At 34.3% G+C, this 17014-nt stretch overlaps 1 protein-coding gene across 2 annotated transcripts; it reads left to right on the top strand.

Moving 5' to 3' along the window:
* Positions 1–9220: 9220 nt before the first annotated feature.
* On the top strand, positions 9221–16736 carry LOC139872043 (phosphatidylinositol/phosphatidylcholine transfer protein SFH6-like). 2 transcript variants are annotated; one of them, XM_071859831.1, is made up of 15 exons: positions 9221–9336; positions 9402–9504; positions 9898–10222; positions 10360–10459; positions 10562–10723; positions 10955–11032; positions 11104–11205; positions 11324–11373; positions 11460–11559; positions 11660–11758; positions 14414–14524; positions 14649–14781; positions 14955–15358; positions 16411–16485; positions 16579–16736. In XM_071859831.1, the coding sequence occupies exons 2-15, from the start codon at positions 9471–9473 to the stop codon at positions 16600–16602; spliced, it is 1797 nt and encodes a 598-aa protein (XP_071715932.1). In that variant the 5' UTR covers positions 9221–9336; positions 9402–9470; the 3' UTR covers positions 16603–16736. The 2 variants fall into 2 exon arrangements, with proteins under 2 accessions (XP_071715932.1, XP_071715931.1); XM_071859830.1 differs by having other exon boundaries at positions 10562–10828.
* The last annotated feature ends 278 nt before the right edge of the window (positions 16737–17014 follow it).

Raw genomic sequence — 17014 nt, 5'->3', positions numbered from 1 at the left:
CCCATTTACTAATGGTTTCGATCTTAGCGGGGTCAACTTTAATTCCATGTTTACTGACAACATGGCCCAAAAACTGTACTTCTTGTAACCAGAAATCACATTTTGAAAATTTTGCGTACAATTCTTCTTTCTTGAGTACCTCTAGTACCAGTCTTAAGTGTTTCTCATGTTCTTCCTTGTTCTTCGAGTAAATCAATATGTCGTCGATAAAAACAATGACAAATTTGTCTAAATACGGTCTATAGATGCGATTCATTAGATCCATGAATACTGCTGGAGCATTAGTCAATTCAAAAGGCATGACTAGAAACTTATAGTGACTGTAACGGGTTCCGAACGTGGTTTTAGGAACATCTTCTTCCTTCACTCTCAGCTGATGATATCCGGAGCGTAGATCAATCTTAGAATAAACACTTGATCCTTGCAATTGATCAAACAAATCATCAATCCTCGGTAATGGGTACCGATTCTTGATCGTTAATTTGTTTAATTCTCGGTAATCTATGCACATTCTCATAGATCCATCCCTCTTCTTGATGAACAGAATAGGAGCACCCCAAGGTGAAAAACTGGGACGAATAAATTCACGGTCCGATAATTCTTGCAACTGGTTTTGTAATTCTTGTATTTCTGAAGGTGAAAGTCTATATGGGGATCGGGCTACAGGTGCGGCTCCTGGTACGAGATCAATCTAGAATTCTACACATCTGTGTGGAGGTAGCCCCGGTAATTCTTTTGGAAATACTCCGGGATATTCTCTTACAACCGGTATGTCATCAATGCTTCTTTCTTCAGTATCGATCTTCTTTACATGTGCCAGACTAGCATAACAACCTTTTCTTATAAGTTTCTGGGCCTTCATACAGCTGATAAGGTTCAGCTTCGAGTTGCTCTTCTCCCCATAAATCATTAATGACGTTTCATCCTTACGAGGGATACGGATTGCTTTCTTAGCGCAAACAACTTCCGCTTTTGTTTTGTACATCCAGTCCATGCCAACGATTACGTCAAAACTTCCTAACTCTACGGGTATCAAATCGATTTTGAAGGTTTCACCAGCGAGATTTATTTTGCAACCATGGCAAATTTTATCGGCTTTTATCAGTTTACCATTAGCTAATTCAATAGTATATTTATCGTCTAGAGGCAATGATGCACATTTTAGTTTAGAACTAAAGTCTTTACACATATAACTTCTATCAGCACCCGTATCAAACATAATAGAATCTAGTTGATTATTAACGGTAAACGTACCCGTGACAAGATTAGGATCCTCACGTGCTTCACTGGCACTAACATTAAATGCCCTCCCACGTGCAGGTTCTTTGTTCTTCTCTTTATTAGGGCATTGATTTATAAAGTGGCCAGACTTCCCGCATCCAAAATATTTCTTGACATCGGTCGGTTTTGTCTTTACTTCAGAAACGGTGGCATAACAATCTTTCGCCACATGTCCTTTCTTGTTGCACTTATCACAGACCACTTGGCAATAACCTGCATGATGTGTGTAACATTTTTTACAGAACAGATGGGGTCCCTTATAGTTTGGACTAGCAGTTGCCCCATCTTGTTTACCTTAAAAAGTTTTTCGCTTCTTCGGGTGAGTACTTTTGCCCTTATAGTCTTCCCATTTCCTCTTTCCTTCAGTTGTCTTGACTTCGGTAATTGGTGCCTTAATCGAACTCTTCGTGATCTGGTCCATGAGTTGGTGTGCCATTGTCATGGCTTCCTGCATCGTATTCGGTTTGGATGATGTAACATTTCCTTTGATATTGATCGACAAACCGTCAATATACATCTCTATCTTTCGTTTCTCGTTTGGCACTAATTCGGGACACAACAAGGCTAGTTTCATGAAATGCTTTTCATAGTTATTGAGATTCGCACCGAAAACCTTTAGATTACATAACTCAGATTCCATTTTTCTGATCTCGTTTCGAGGACAGTACTCCTCGATTAGCATCTTTTTCAATTCTTCCCAAGAGATATCATATGCCGTATCTACTCCTTCTGCTTTAGCATAATTGTTCCACCAAGTAAGTGCACCGTCTTGCAACGTGCACGAAGCATACTTTGACTTGTCTCCGTCCGCACAATTACTGATTTTGAAAACGGACTCCATCTTTTCAAACCATCGGGTTAGACCGACTGGTCCCTCGGTCCCACTAAACGTCCGTGGTTTGCATCCTTGAAAAGTTTTGTATGACCATCCATTTCGTGAGTTTGTGTTCACGGTTGCTGCTTTGGCTGCTGCTTCAGTTGCTGCTTTTGCTGCCTCCGCTGCAGAAATTCTTTCATTCACACATTTCTTGACTAGTTCCTCAAACTCAGCATCCTGAGACATGTATCTTCAATAAACATATAAGATAATTTAATCACGTAGAATATTATAAATGTAGCGAGTAATTAATGGTACATCGTGGTATATTAATAATATGAACCAATTATTATAAAAGCCTTTTCTTCTTATTAGCGTTTTATAATTATTTCTTAGGGTATTACCTACCCGTTAAAGTTCATACTTAGTAGCTTAATACAACAATTAACTACTACCGTTCAAATAATATTCTATTATGAAAAACTAATGCATTTTCATTTCACGCTTTATTCTTCAATGCATTATGGTACAATGATACAATATCACTTATTCACATAAGTTTATTTTACATAAAACATACGTAGAATAAAGTAAAGCACACTAATTAATATTATACAATGCGTGAAGTGATGTCGTAGCGGAAATGGTTTTTAAAAGCGGCGAGGCTTCTTGTTATCAGGTACTGGAATATCGCTTATTCGAGCGGTAAGTTTATATTTTGGTCGAGGTTCTGAGGTACTTGATACCTCAATAGAGTTGGTAAGAGAAGGGTGACTAGGGGTAGCAATATTAGGAGTAACAATTGCTTTATTAATTTTTGGATTTGGCAATTCTGGGTTGGTGACTGCAGGTTCCTTTCCTTTGTTAATTTCTTTTTCAGTAATCTCCTTTACTTCCTTCTCCTCCTCACTGATCTCACCTAATGAACTGTCTGAGTCATGTGTAGGAGAATATGTACCGGTGGTCATGAACTGATATCTGCCAGGCGTAATCGGCACAACCCGCCCGTCGGCAGTGTATCTGGCCCAATGTCCATGTTCATTTCGAAATGGATAGCCCTCGTTTATTCCAGGGATCACAGTTCCATCGAAACGATACTGTGGCTCCGGAAAACCAGGGATGGGTGGAGCTGGGACCTCCTCTGGGTTTACCTGGAGTTGAGATTCCCCGGCTAACACAATTTCTTCTTTAATATGTATTGGAACGTCCTTTTTAGTTGTGGAGAAAATGGATTCAGTGTCTGATTCCGAGTCGTACAAAATGATAGGATTAGAAGAAGTCATCTATCACATAATTGAAACAACAATTACGTTAGCATATAAATATATCATATATAGTGTTTTTGACAAGATGATAAGCAGAAATCGGTAAAAACAGATATGGTCATAGTCCAGACTCACTAATGCATCCTAACAATTACCAGTTAAACACATTAATGCAAATTCTGGTTCCCTATAACCTCAAGCTCGGATACCAACTGTAACGACCCGTCAAAATCGATATTGATGCGGTACGTTAATCATTGATTCCACAGTGAGGTTTTGACCTCTATATGATACGTTTTGATAAAATATTGCATTCATTAAAATAAGTGACTTTCTAAACATAGAAAGTTATAAGCATGTGGGCGAGTGCTTAGGTATAAGCAAATCCTCAAAATACATAAGTCTTTATTTTACAGGTTGACATCACATTCCAATTATTTATTACACAACGTAGTTTTGTTTCGAATGCAATAAACTTTATACAAAGCATGAGAGACTCCATGCAGGCAACAAGCACATCACAGCGGAAGCAGTCTAAGGACCTGAGAATAAAACATGCTAAAAAAAAGTCAACACGAATGTTGGTGAATTATAGGTTTAATTGCTCGAGTCATAAGTATATAAGGATAGACCACAAGATTTCATCAATAGTTTATCAATAGATTCTATGTAACAGAGCACCCTGGTAACTAAACTTAACGCTATAATGATAACTACCCTATTCGTTTTAATACACGCAAACCAACGTGTCATATACTCAAATAACATACGTCCGTTAAAAGGCTAGCGCTCTAGCTCGGACGGGGATGTCAAGCCCTATGGATCCATATACAATTATTCGCGCCCACCAGTCCATATCCTATGTACTGACAGCTACTAGTTACCAAAGCTAAGGGATTTTCGGTTTAACTAAGTGTAAAATTTAGTATGTACTTGTGTCTTATTGCGTTTAAAATAAATTGCATGTATTCTCAGCCCAAAAATATTTAAGGTATTTAAAAAGGGATCTATAAACTCACGGTTCAATATTGAGATTCAATATTGTAGGCAAATTGTGTAGACGTAATGATGGTAGACGACTGTATGGTTGGCCTTGGATTCAAGAACAATACCCCGAACAATACTCAATATTCCTTAGTTTTAAAACGGTTTGAAACCCGAATTAAAAACACCCGCGTATATACCTTATTATTATTAAACTTAAATTATAAATATTATTATAGATTACAGAAGAAAGAAAGAAAAATAAGTATGAATGAACTCGTCCGAATTCGTGGCTATTTATAGCACTTGGCCAGAATTTTGGGGCCATGCGATCGCATGGCTTTCCAGGCCATTTCCCATGCGATCGCGCGAGATGGTCTGCCAGCTTATTTGTGTTTTGTTTTCTTGTTTGTCGACATCAAATAGTGTTTACTGTAGCAAATAGTGGCTCACTGTAGCAATAGTGTTTACTGTAGCAAATAGTATTTGCTGTAGCAAATAGTGTTTTACTGTAGCAAAGTCGTTTTTACTGTAGCAAATAGTGTTTTACTGTAGCAAAGTCGTTTTTACTGTTACATCTTATTATATTTATATATATATATATATATATATATATATATATATATATATATATATATATATATATATATACATAATTGTTCGTGAATCGTCGAGAGCAGTCAAATGTAATTGAATATATGAAACAGTTCTAAAATTTTGAGACTCAATCTAACAGACTTTGTTTAACGTGTCAAAATAATAAATCGTATAGAGAATTGGTTTAAATAATTCGAAATTTTTCGAGTCCTCACAGTATATGATAAATTGATTCTTTTGTTTTTTTCATTTTATAGTTGAGAAATAAGATACAAAAAATTCAAAAACATAAAATATGTGAACCCTTTTTAAAATATATATGTAGATGTAGATTTGTTGGCTACATGATTTTGTCGCTATCATCTTCTCATATTCATAAACGAAAATTGGTTGATAACATCTATCTATGACTGGATCAAAACAAAACGAGATCTATTTCTGTTAAAATAACTTTTAAGTTTTTCTATTGATAAAAGCGAAGTCTTTATTCTTCACATTCAATTACTCCGTATACAGAGTATTATTTTGGTTTAAATTCTATTCCTTATTCCTTATTTTATCATAACGTGCCGCAATAATATTCGTGATTTTAGTGTAATATAACAATCAATTTAGGTAATTGTGATAACTTGAAAGCAATAGTATTATCGTAGTATTTAACAACGGGCTTGGAGATTGTAAAATGCACGTTAACAAGTGTTTACTAGACATTGTCACGTAAATAGCGGGGCTGGAGGGTTGTGCCCCCTTGCTGAATCTAAAGGACAATGACTTTTCCCGCCAAAACAAAAATCCCCGCCAAAACACAACATTTGGATAACCAAAAGTTGCATCCCAACAGAAGTTCACCAAGAATCACAACATCTGGATAACGAGTGTTTCCTCCAAAACGAAGGGTTGTAACCTTTCGTCCAGTAACCAGTTTTAACATGTTATTCCTCCATAAAAAAGCATAAATTTGCTTTAATAGGAAATATACAACAAAATTAACATTCTCTCTAATATTCTCATTTGAATTGTTGTTACCTAAAATCAAATTGCATTTTTTTTTTTTTATCTTTTCTCAATTGAGATTTCATGCAACCAAAGGCTTGTAAAGTCCGAAATACTTAATTAGAAAAATGTTTCACGATTCAAGAAACAATCAAGACTATCAAATTAGAAACATGTTTTCTAACAAATAATCACATTATATGTAATTATTACTCTAATTTTTTTTTAACTAACTCAAGCAACTTTTTATAGCTAATAAATATTTGTATACTTAGACTGAACTTGATACCTCAAGGCCCTTTCTCATTATGCATTTATTGTATTCTTTTATTAATTTAATATAATTATAATTAAATTAAATTAAATATTATAAGTATGAAATGTGAAATAAAAAAAAGAAGTATCATTAATTTTTTAACGGAATTCTAACTTAAAAGTAATGACACCTCTCTTTTTAATTAACATTTGATAAAAAATTATTTAAACGTCAAAATAAAAATACGTTACCTTTTATAAAAAATTAAGGTAAAAAGATTAACTTTAATAAAATTTGTCCTAAAACTAATTTACAACACTAAACAAATATCTGGTGGATAGTCAAAAACTTGGCCCCCTATTGAAATCATAGGTAATTCTTACACCATTACACAGGCCGATCCTGAGTGTTCTGTTGCCTGGGACGAAACGATCAAATAATGCCCCTATTTTATTTATAAACAAGTGTTCTGAAGCTAATCGACTTATATAACTCATTTTCAAGTTAATTTTTTTTAAAATAAATTTAGTGTGACAATTTAAAGAGATAAGCTACGATGAAAGTGATGACTTCGAGTCCAGTTAAAATCTTTATAGTGTCTTTTTATTTTTCATACTTGATTTAACTAATGCGCAAATTATAAAAGAAATTTATCAAGTTAATGTAACATGTGTCTAAATTATTAGACTATTACTCGATCTATCCCGAAATATGTGTCTATAATTCTATTTTTCTTTTGTTTCAAAATAATTGTCTACCTTTAAAAAAAGGCAATCAACTTTACATTTTTATTCTTAAATATTTTCTCAAAAATTGACATCGTAAAAAGATTCATTTTTATAGTATAACAAATTTTGTCGTGACACACCAATAAAATAGGACTTTCAAAAAAGTACTTTTGTTCCTTGTATAACTAAATTAAAGAAAATATAAAAATCAAGTAGTACTATTGAGTATTATATTAAGAAATCAGTAAAATTATTTTATAAATTCACATTATTATGGCACTTCTATTGCTAGACTAGAATTTCAAAATCCAACGTGATTGTACAATACCTTATATTTGTAGTACGATATATTGAATTTTAATAAAAAAATTAACATATCTGACAAAGGGAAAAAAAGCTTAAAATATCAAGGAACAAAATTTTTTTTCTCTTTCCAACTTTTGACTTTTCCTTCTTCCTCTCCCTTCCTCCATGAAATTTCTCCTCTGAACGTACAAAAAAACTCAACTGCACTTAAGAAAAACTCAGAACTTCAGATTTGATGACCCTTAAAATGTGATGCTCGGTGCGGTCGCCCCTGTGTCCCTACCCTAGGGCAGGCACTGCCATTACGTTTAAATATTCATCATGCAATAAAGTGTTATACAATGTAATATTTTGAAGTTCATTAATAGTGTACGCGAAAAGTAACAATGTAAAATCATCACTTACGGAGTATATTTTACTTTGAATATTTTAACAAGATAGTTAAAAAAATAATGGTGTAAAATCATACTCCGTACGTCTCACCGCCATGTGACGACATAATTACGCCAACAGTCCTTGTGATTTGCACAGATTTCACGTGCTACTATTTTTCTTTCTCAGTTTGCATTTTTTGCACGTACGGTTCATGACCCTAACGTTCATAAATAAATTCATTAAATGGCATCATGTGCGTTGCACATGAGGGTAAAATCATCCCATTTTGCAATTTGTACTATTTTCTTACCATCATTACCATGTTACTTTAACAAACATCATCATCGTCACGTTTTCTTACGGAAATAAAATTTAATCGAACTTTAAAACTCAATCAAACTCTGAATGAAATTCAATTTTCTTTAAAATTTATGAAAGTTACTTGATAAAGCTTGATTCATATATCATTTAAATTTCACATCAATCTCAAAATTCCATACCAATTAAAAACCAAAACACCTATCTGTTTGTCATAAATTCCGTAAACAAAAATCAATTCTTGTACCTTAGTTGTTAATAGAAACAATAGATGATAAAATGGTGTTCATGGTCAAGAACCTTCTGCTTTAATTTCTTCAAGACCCGAGTTGCAAACGACATATTTCAGGCCCGAATAGAGGAACAATCGCCATGGTTTTATTAGAAGCTCGATTAGAAATCCAGGTGAATATAGGTTAGGTTTTGGTGATGTGCAACTCTGTGGGGGTTAGAAGCTTTGTATGGAAACCCAGACCTGAATAGAAGTAAAATTTTGAGTTTACGTGGTGGTACATCTGGGTTTATGAAATCTAAAATATACGATTCGATTTATTTATTTATTTTATCGAGTGTTGATGTTACTGACATTTTTCATACTATTTGATTTCGGTTTTGCGTCTTCTCAATAAACTATATTCGAAATACTTCTTTCTTATAATTCATGGTTTAGCGTTTCCAATATACTTCTTTGATTATTTGGTTATAATTTGACACATTTAAACCATGTTTTTGAGAATCAATTTGGAAGATGATTTTTTTTTTATCAGATTTGGTTTGGAAGTTTATTATAGACACATATATTTATTTGGTTTTGCTTTTTAGATATTTATTAACTGAAGGTTGAGAAAGAAAATGGTGGAGATCAAGATAAGGAATTAAGTGATGTATAAGTTTTAAAAAGATATAGAACTTATCGTTTGTTATTTTTTCATGGGTATAAAGATGGAGGTGATGAAGGAATTAAATAATATGACGGTTTTATCCTCATGTGCAATTCACATGACACCATTTAACGGAGTTTTTTGACAGACGTTGGGGTCACAATGTCACAAACTGTAGGTGTAAAAATTGCAAACTATAAGGACTCTCAAAGCAAGAAAAAAAGAAAAGGGAACACAAGTGAAATCTATACAAACTATAGGGACTGTTAGTGTAATTATGTCAGTGTGACCGAATCATTACTTGACAATAATGCCGTTCTTTCACAACCCAAAACAGAATAATTCTCTATCTTCTGACTCAATCTGCCACATGGCACTTTCTTTCCCACTCACCCGTTCTGGCCCCACCTCACAACCAAACCAATCCCCTATTTTTCATAATTATTTATTTTTTATTTTATTCTTCTTCGTGTTGTATTATTCACCGGCTGTTTGTATATTATCTTCCAATCCGATCAATTTTGCTAAAGTAAAGGTACGTTAATTTTATCTAAACTTATTAATTAATTCAGATAATTTCATTATTATCTTCTGTTGCAGTTTTGTGATTCTAATTCCTCTATTGCCATCGGAAGAGAGATTGTACTGAGTTTCGATAGCTGTGAATCGATGTCTGGACCACTCGATCGATTTGCAAGGCCTTGTGAGTTCTCAATTTCATTGTTTGATTTGAGTTCTATGTATAAAATTAGGGTTTCATCATAGGTGACAAGTTTTCCCAAAACTTGCCGTTTCAAGGATGTTTTAGATGCCGTTTCGTCTAGAATGATTGTATAACTTTATACTTCCTAACATATACTCCGTAGTAATAATATTTCTATATGTATATAATTAAAGTTAAGCTATTTAGTTGCCCTACAACAGAGTTGCGTGGTCACGTAAAATAAGATGATTTGTAAGGTCTTGTGTTAGGTCAATTAGTTGATTGGCTGTAAGCCTGTAATTTAATTGCTGTTATTATAGGATTATAGATTATAGATAGATATAGATTGAGGTGATAAAACTACTTGTTCTTATGTATTTGTAATTTGGATAGGCTTTGAGGGGTCATCTGGCAACGATGAGAGGAGAAGAGAAAGATCAGAAAGAAGAGAAAGAAAGTCTGATTTTGAGAATTCAGAGGATGAAAGGAGGACAAGAATTGGTTCATTGAAAAAGAAAGCGCTAAATGCATCTAACAAGTTCAAGCATTCGCTAAAGAAGAAGGGTAGTAGAAGGAAAAGTGATGGACGCATTAGCTCGGTCTCTATTGAGGATATTCGAGATGTTGAGGAGTTACGGGCTGTTGATGCATTTCGACAAGCACTCATTTTGGAAGAGTTGTTACCAGAAAAACTTGATGATTATCATATGATGTTGAGGTATTATAGCTTCTGCATTGTTTATGTAGTTTCAGAAATGAAAATGAATTGTTACTGAAAATAACCTTTATATGATGGATAATATGTGCTTCTGCTATGCCCGTATAAGTTTATGATTGTTTTTAATTTTACTTTAGGTTTCTGAAAGCAAGGAAGTTTGATATTGAAAAGGCAAAGCAAATGTGGGCTGATATGATTCAATGGAGAAAGGAATTTGGTGCCGATACGATTATTGAGGTGGTTAAATTTGGGATATGCTTGCTTTGTCTTATGTGTTTGTCATCTGATATATTCACTAATTTAAACAAAACTGATATTTTGTTTGCTCAATCGTATCAGGATTTTGAGTTTCCAGAGTTGAATGAAGTTTTAAAGTATTATCCACATGGTAATCATGGAGTCGATAAAGAAGGAAGACCGGTCTATATTGAAAGATTAGGGAAAGTTGATCCTAACAAACTTATGCAAGTTACAACCATGGATCGATACATAAAATATCATGTGCGTGAGTTTGAAAAAAGTTTTGCTTTTAAGTTTCCCGCTTGTTCAATTGCTGCAAAAAGGCACATAGACTCAAGCACCACCATTTTGGATGTTCAGGGTGTGGTACGTTTTTTTTGTTCTTTATTATGATTGGCACTGGTACTTTTATTGTAGTCATTATTATTATTATTATTATTATTATTATTATTATTATTATTTTTATATACATTCCATTTTTGAATATTTCAGGGTCTGAAGAACTTCAGTAAAAGTGCTCGTGAACTTGTTACCAGGCTACAGAAAATTGACGGTGACAATTATCCAGAAGTAAGATCAGTTTCTTTACAAATTAACTCTGTTTATCGTTGCTATATTTAACTAACTCTTTATTTGTTCAGACACTTCATCAAATGTATATAATCAATGCTGGTCCTGGTTTTAGACTTCTTTGGGGCACTGTAAAGTCATTTATAGATCCCAAAACGGTTTCAAAGATTCATGTATGTTTCATTTCTATCTATTTTTCTTTGCGTGTTTGTTAAAGTCTCAAGCTTTACCATAAAAGCTTGTTGGTTGATACAGCTGTATTCTATCGTTGCATCTTTTTTCTCTTTTCAGGTTCTGAGTAACAAGTATCAGAATAAATTACTTGAGCTAATCGATGCCAGGTACTTCATCTTCATGTTATTATCAGCGTTCATTTATGACACGTGTATACATATGTTTGTTTTACTAACGTTGGAACTTTGTGCAGTGAGTTGCCTGAATTCTTAGGTGGCACATGTACTTGTGCAGATAAAGGGGGTTGTCTTTTATCTGATAAAGGGCCTTGGAATGATCCTGAAATCTTAAAGGTTATCATTTTGTTCATAACAAACTTGTGATATTTATTTAATTAAAAAAAATGTCTTTTTTGATTAACTGAATTAAACATTCTGGGACACTGTACTGCAGTTGGCTCTTAATAGTGAAGGAAGACGTGCAAGACAGGTGGTTAAAGTTTTAAATAGCGACGGAAAGATTGTCGCATACGCTAAGCCTCAACTTCCTGGGGTAGGGACCAAAGTTTTGTAATTCGTTTTATTGCTGCTTCACTCAATTCGATTAATCCACCACTCTTGAGTGGGTGAAGGACCTGGGCGCCAAGAAGTTCCGCAGGACTTGGGAATAGGACAATTCCGGAACAACAGTTTCTGTAGGAGAATCAGGAAGGAAGAAGTAAGTTCGGCACTACGAAAGATGGGTAGAAACAAAGCTGTAGGACCTGACCAGATCCCAATAGAGGCGTGGCGGTGCCTGGGCGAGGATGGTGTCAGGTGGTTGACGTGTCTTTTCAATAAGACGCTTAGAAGTTATAAAATGCCTACGGAATGGAGACTCAGCGAGATTATCCCTATTTACAAAAATAAAGGGGATGCCCAAATCTGCGGTAATTATAGAGGCATAAAATTACTTAGTCATACTATGAAGCTTTGGGAGAGAGTGATTGAGACTAGACTTCGACGCGAGACTACGGTTTCAGAAAACCAATTTGGTTTCATGCCAGGGCGCTCTTCGATGGAGGCAATTCATATTTTAAGAAGCGTTATGGAGAAGTATAGGGAGAAACAAAAGGGCCTAGAGATGGTCTTCTTAGACTTAGAAAAGGCCTATGATAGCGTACCGCGAAAGCTGATTTGGAAGACACTTAATGTTAGGGGTATCCCAAGTAGATATATTAGAGCTATTATGGATATGTATGATGGGGCGAAGTCCTGTGTCAGGACGCCTGTGGGAAACACAGAGTATTTCCCGATAGAAGTAGGCTTGCACCAGGGATCGACCCTTAGTCCTTTCCTTTTCGCTTTGATTCTAGACGAGCTGTCTCGAGGAATACAAGAGAACATCCCTTGGTGTCTGATTTTTGCTGATGATATCGTGCTTGTATCAGAATCAAATGAGGAGCTTAACAGAAGACTAGAACAATGGAGGGAGGCCTTAGAACAAAATGGGTTACGGATCAGCAGACAAAAGACAGAATATCTTAGGTGCGAATTCAGTAGGAGTGAGGATGAACTAAATGGTGGAGGGATTATCAACATTGGGGACCAGATCTTGCACCCACAAGAGTCGTTTAGATATCTAGGTTCGGTCCTGGGCGCCAAGAAGGACCTGGGTGAACGAAAAACCAAATTCGTTTTTCGGGGAGGATAGACGAAGACGTGACTCATCGTATTAAGGTAGGTTGGTTGAAGTGGAGAGCGGCGAAAGGGGTCTTGTGCGACAAGAAGATCCCACTCAAATTAAAAGGGAAATTCTTTAAAGTAGCTATTAGACCTGCCATGTTGTACGGATCAGAATGTTGGCCAATGACGAAGGCCCAAGAGAGAAGGATGGAAGTAGCAGAAATGAGGATGCTTAGGTGGACGTGTGGTAAAACCATGTTAGATAGGATCCCAAATGGTGTGTTTAGGGAAAACCTTGGAGTCTGTAGCATCATCGACAAGCTAAGGGAAGAACGGCTTCGATGGTTTGGGCATGTGATGAGGCGACCTCGTATTGCCCCGGTAAGGAGAGTCGAGGCACTCACGGTCGATGGCGTAAGGAGAATGGGTAGACCTACACGTAGGTGGATGGATAGACTTAGGCTCGACATGAGGGAGCTTTCGCTGACTGAGGACATGACTTCTGATAGGGGTGCGTGGAGGGCTAGAATTAGAATAGTCGAGTAGGGTTACGTCCTTTTATGTTATTTTTTATTTTTAATAGTATTTCTCATTAGGTTTCTTACTTTTGTTTTTTTTTTGCTTTTTATTACTTTTTTATTATTATTATTACTTTATTTATTATTATTATTATCTCTATATTATTATTGTTAGTTTTTATTATTATTACTATTTTTATTATTATTATTTTTATTATTACTATTATTTTTATTATTATTATTATTATTATTATTATTATTATTACTATTATTATTATTATTATTACTATTACTATTAGTATTATTTTTATTATTGTTACTACTACTATAATACTCTTGGTATTACTAGTACTGGTACTATTACGACTACTACTATTACTTTTATTATTAATATTTTTATTATTATTATTATTATTATTATTATTATTATTATTATTATTATTATTATTATTATTATTATTATTATTATTATTATTATTATTATTACTATTATTGTATTATGGGTGTGTTAATATTAATTATTAATATTATTTGTGGTATTAATATTATTACTATTGCTTTTAACTATTTTTTACTAACACTAGTACTAGTATTAGTATTTTTATTTTTTAGCCGCTTAGAGCCTAAATTGATTTTCAGGGAGACTTTTAAACCCATGAAATTTTGATCCTATCATTTTCATGGCGTCTCAATATATATATATATATATATATATATATATATATATTTTTTTTTTTTTTTTTTTTTTTTTTTTTTTTTTTACTATTTTTATAAATAAATAAAAAAAAGGCCGGAGGTCCACTCGGAAGCAATCTCTTTATCCGCCGAATAAAGAGAGGGATGACTTTCTCTACTTTTCTGGGTGGAGAAATGACTTGTTTTTATTCTCGGATAAGGGAAGGATTGTCTACATCTCACCTCCCCCATACACCACTCAAGTGGTATTGGGTACTGTTGTTGTTGTTGTTGTTGTCTTGAGCATTAAGTACTTGTACAGTACAAGTAACACCATTATTCCTTTGCAGGTAAGAGGTAGTGATACATCTGCCGAGTCGGGTTCAGATGCTGAAGATATTGCATCGCCCAAAGCAATGAGTAGTTATTCACATATTAGGTTAACTCCTGTTCGTGAAGAGGTGATCACTTTCCTTTTTCTCATCTGATATCTGTTTCGTCTTTACATACAACACAGATTGAGTATGAAATTTTATCCACTACATTTGTAAAGAAACTAAATAGTTTAATTGGTGTTGTATATAGGCAAGGGCAATTGGAGTTGCTGGCTACACTGGTCAGTTTTCTGAATATGATGAGTATGTTCCCATGGTTGATAAGGCTGTTGATTCTGAATGGAAGAAGCGACCTTCAACTCCAAAGCCTAATGATTCCATAGGTCAGGATTATGTTCTTTTTAGAGGTGGAAAAATGGGTCCGTTTGGCGGGTTGGGTAATCGGTTGAAACGGGTTGAATTGACGGGAAACAGTTTATCAAATACTTTTTATTTTTTTCAACAATGATAGTGTTACTGGTGCAATATGTTAAACCTGGTTTAAATGTTGGTACAGGGACAGTTGATGAACCTACTGCTCCAAAGGGACTTGAAAAACTTCATGCAAAGATATGGTTCACGCTTGTGGCCTTCTTCATGACCTTTTTCTCGCTGTTTAATTCAGCCATGAACCGTGTGACCAAAAAGCTTCATGACTCACCATCTGAGAATGCCAAAAACGCTGAAGAGTTCTCGTTTGATGCATCGACTAATGAAGATTTTAGGCCTCCATCACTTACTACATCTCTTAAAGAGGCGGAAGTTTTTGAATCGGTGTTGAAAAGATTAGGTGACCTTGAAGACAAAGTTGATACACTCAATACAAGGCCATCAAAGATGCCTTGTGAAAAAGAGGAATTACTAAATGCTGCTGTTTGTCGTGTTGATGCTTTAGAAGCAGAACTTATTGCTACCAAAAAGGTACACACATTCACTCTGTTGATATGTTATTATTCTAATAAAACAGCTGCACATGCCGGTTTAAAATGTAAATCGTCCGGCACATGAAATACTTTAAGGTTGTGTTTGTTTTTCAGTATGCAGATCTTATTATGTCTTATCTCTTGTCTGCCAGCCCGCAGCAGATTGTTTGTCTTTCTGAAAATATAAGATAAAACGATCTTTTTATCTTAGACTTAGAAGACATTTGAAGATCTTTTTTTATCTTATGTCTTCGAAAAAACAAACCGTCTGAAATAAAAATGTCTGCCTGCCCGCAGACATAAGACATAATAAGGTCTTCAACAAGAAAAATAAACACCACCTTAGACTTAGAAATATGCTTCTAAGTGCTGCAGACAGGATTACGTTATCTTGCAGACATAAAAACAAACAATCTTCTTTATTCTTCATACATACCTTTAGGCCACATCTTCTTTCTTTAGGCCACATCTTCGTTACTGACATCGTCCGCATATCTTCGGACAAAAACATCTCAAAAAACAAACAACACTAATGTTCAACTATATGTGAAATACATAGAACACTCTTCAATTAATATAGATAAATATTCTTGTTACTAGTTAATGTAATATAATAAATAATTTATGACAATTACTGGAATAGGATATGTTTTCTTTATCTTTTATTTTAGCTTTGAATGTTTCTAGGATGGGATTAAGAGATAATTGACCAATTCTTCATCATGCTTGTTTCCATTGCTAAATATTGGCCGGAGAATAACATTATGTATGTCATTTTAAAAAATTAATAATAACATTGACGATTTCTCACACTAAATACACATAACATATTATCAAACTATAATATTATTGATGTTCAACAGTTTGCTATGTCCATAGTCTACCGAAGTGAAACATGAAAACTATTATCAACTCTTCTATAGTACTTAATTGGTCTTCTGAATAAAGCCCAATAATGTCAGTAGAAGACCCAGATAGTCAAAACTATTTGGGTCAAGTTGCGACCTGTATGTTCACTAATCTGATGGCAATGTGCTAATTCTTGTGCAGGCCCTGCATGAAGCTTTGATGAGGCAAGAGGAATTGCTAGCTTACATTGATGGTCAAGAGGAGAAAAAATTCAGGGTGAGTTAAAAAAAAAAAATAGTTGAATTTATTTTTGCTTTTGTATAAGAATCTGACTTTTTTGACCCAATTTATTGCTGCATGCCTTTGCAGAAGAAGAAATTTTCATGCTGGTGAAGACTTAAGAAGTGTATTCAAGTGTTTTGTTTGATGAATTTGTATACAAAAATGTAACATTCCTACGGCAAACCTGTTCGCTAACTGTATCGACTTTGAGAAGGATATGATATGATAAATATGATATTATATGATATTAATTTATGTGATGTTCTGAGCAGTTTGTAACTGACTCATCTTGGGATTTGGGGGCTGTCAAATGGGTCAATATCCATCAAAATAGAGCTTAAGGTAAAATTTAACTTCTTATGCTCAAAAACCTAGATCGATAATTAGAAAGAATAAGTCTTGGGAGTTAAATGGTGAATTCGTATTGATAACCGAGTGTTACAGGATTGAGAGCAGTGTTTACATCAACGAACGCTTGAAATCATGATTACATCAATACACACTATTTAAGCTAACTAAATGG

This window comes from Rutidosis leptorrhynchoides, chromosome 10 (assembly GCF_046630445.1).
Source record: "Rutidosis leptorrhynchoides isolate AG116_Rl617_1_P2 chromosome 10, CSIRO_AGI_Rlap_v1, whole genome shotgun sequence".
NCBI lineage: Eukaryota > Viridiplantae > Streptophyta > Magnoliopsida > Asterales > Asteraceae > Rutidosis > Rutidosis leptorrhynchoides.
The sequence above is the reverse complement of the archived record's forward strand: the minus strand, read 5'-3'. Positions and strand labels throughout refer to the sequence as shown.

Excerpts from the sequence above, each read along its gene's own strand:
- LOC139872043 (XM_071859830.1), top strand. The coding sequence starts at position 9,471 with ATGTCTGGACCACTCGATCGATTTGCAAGGCCTT. Across the intron at positions 10,223-10,359 it reads GATTATCATATGATGTTGAG|GTTTCTGAAAGCAAGGAAGT; the intron begins GTATTATAGCTT and ends ATTTTACTTTAG. Across the intron at positions 11,206-11,323 it reads AAACGGTTTCAAAGATTCAT|GTTCTGAGTAACAAGTATCA; the intron begins GTATGTTTCATT and ends TTCTCTTTTCAG.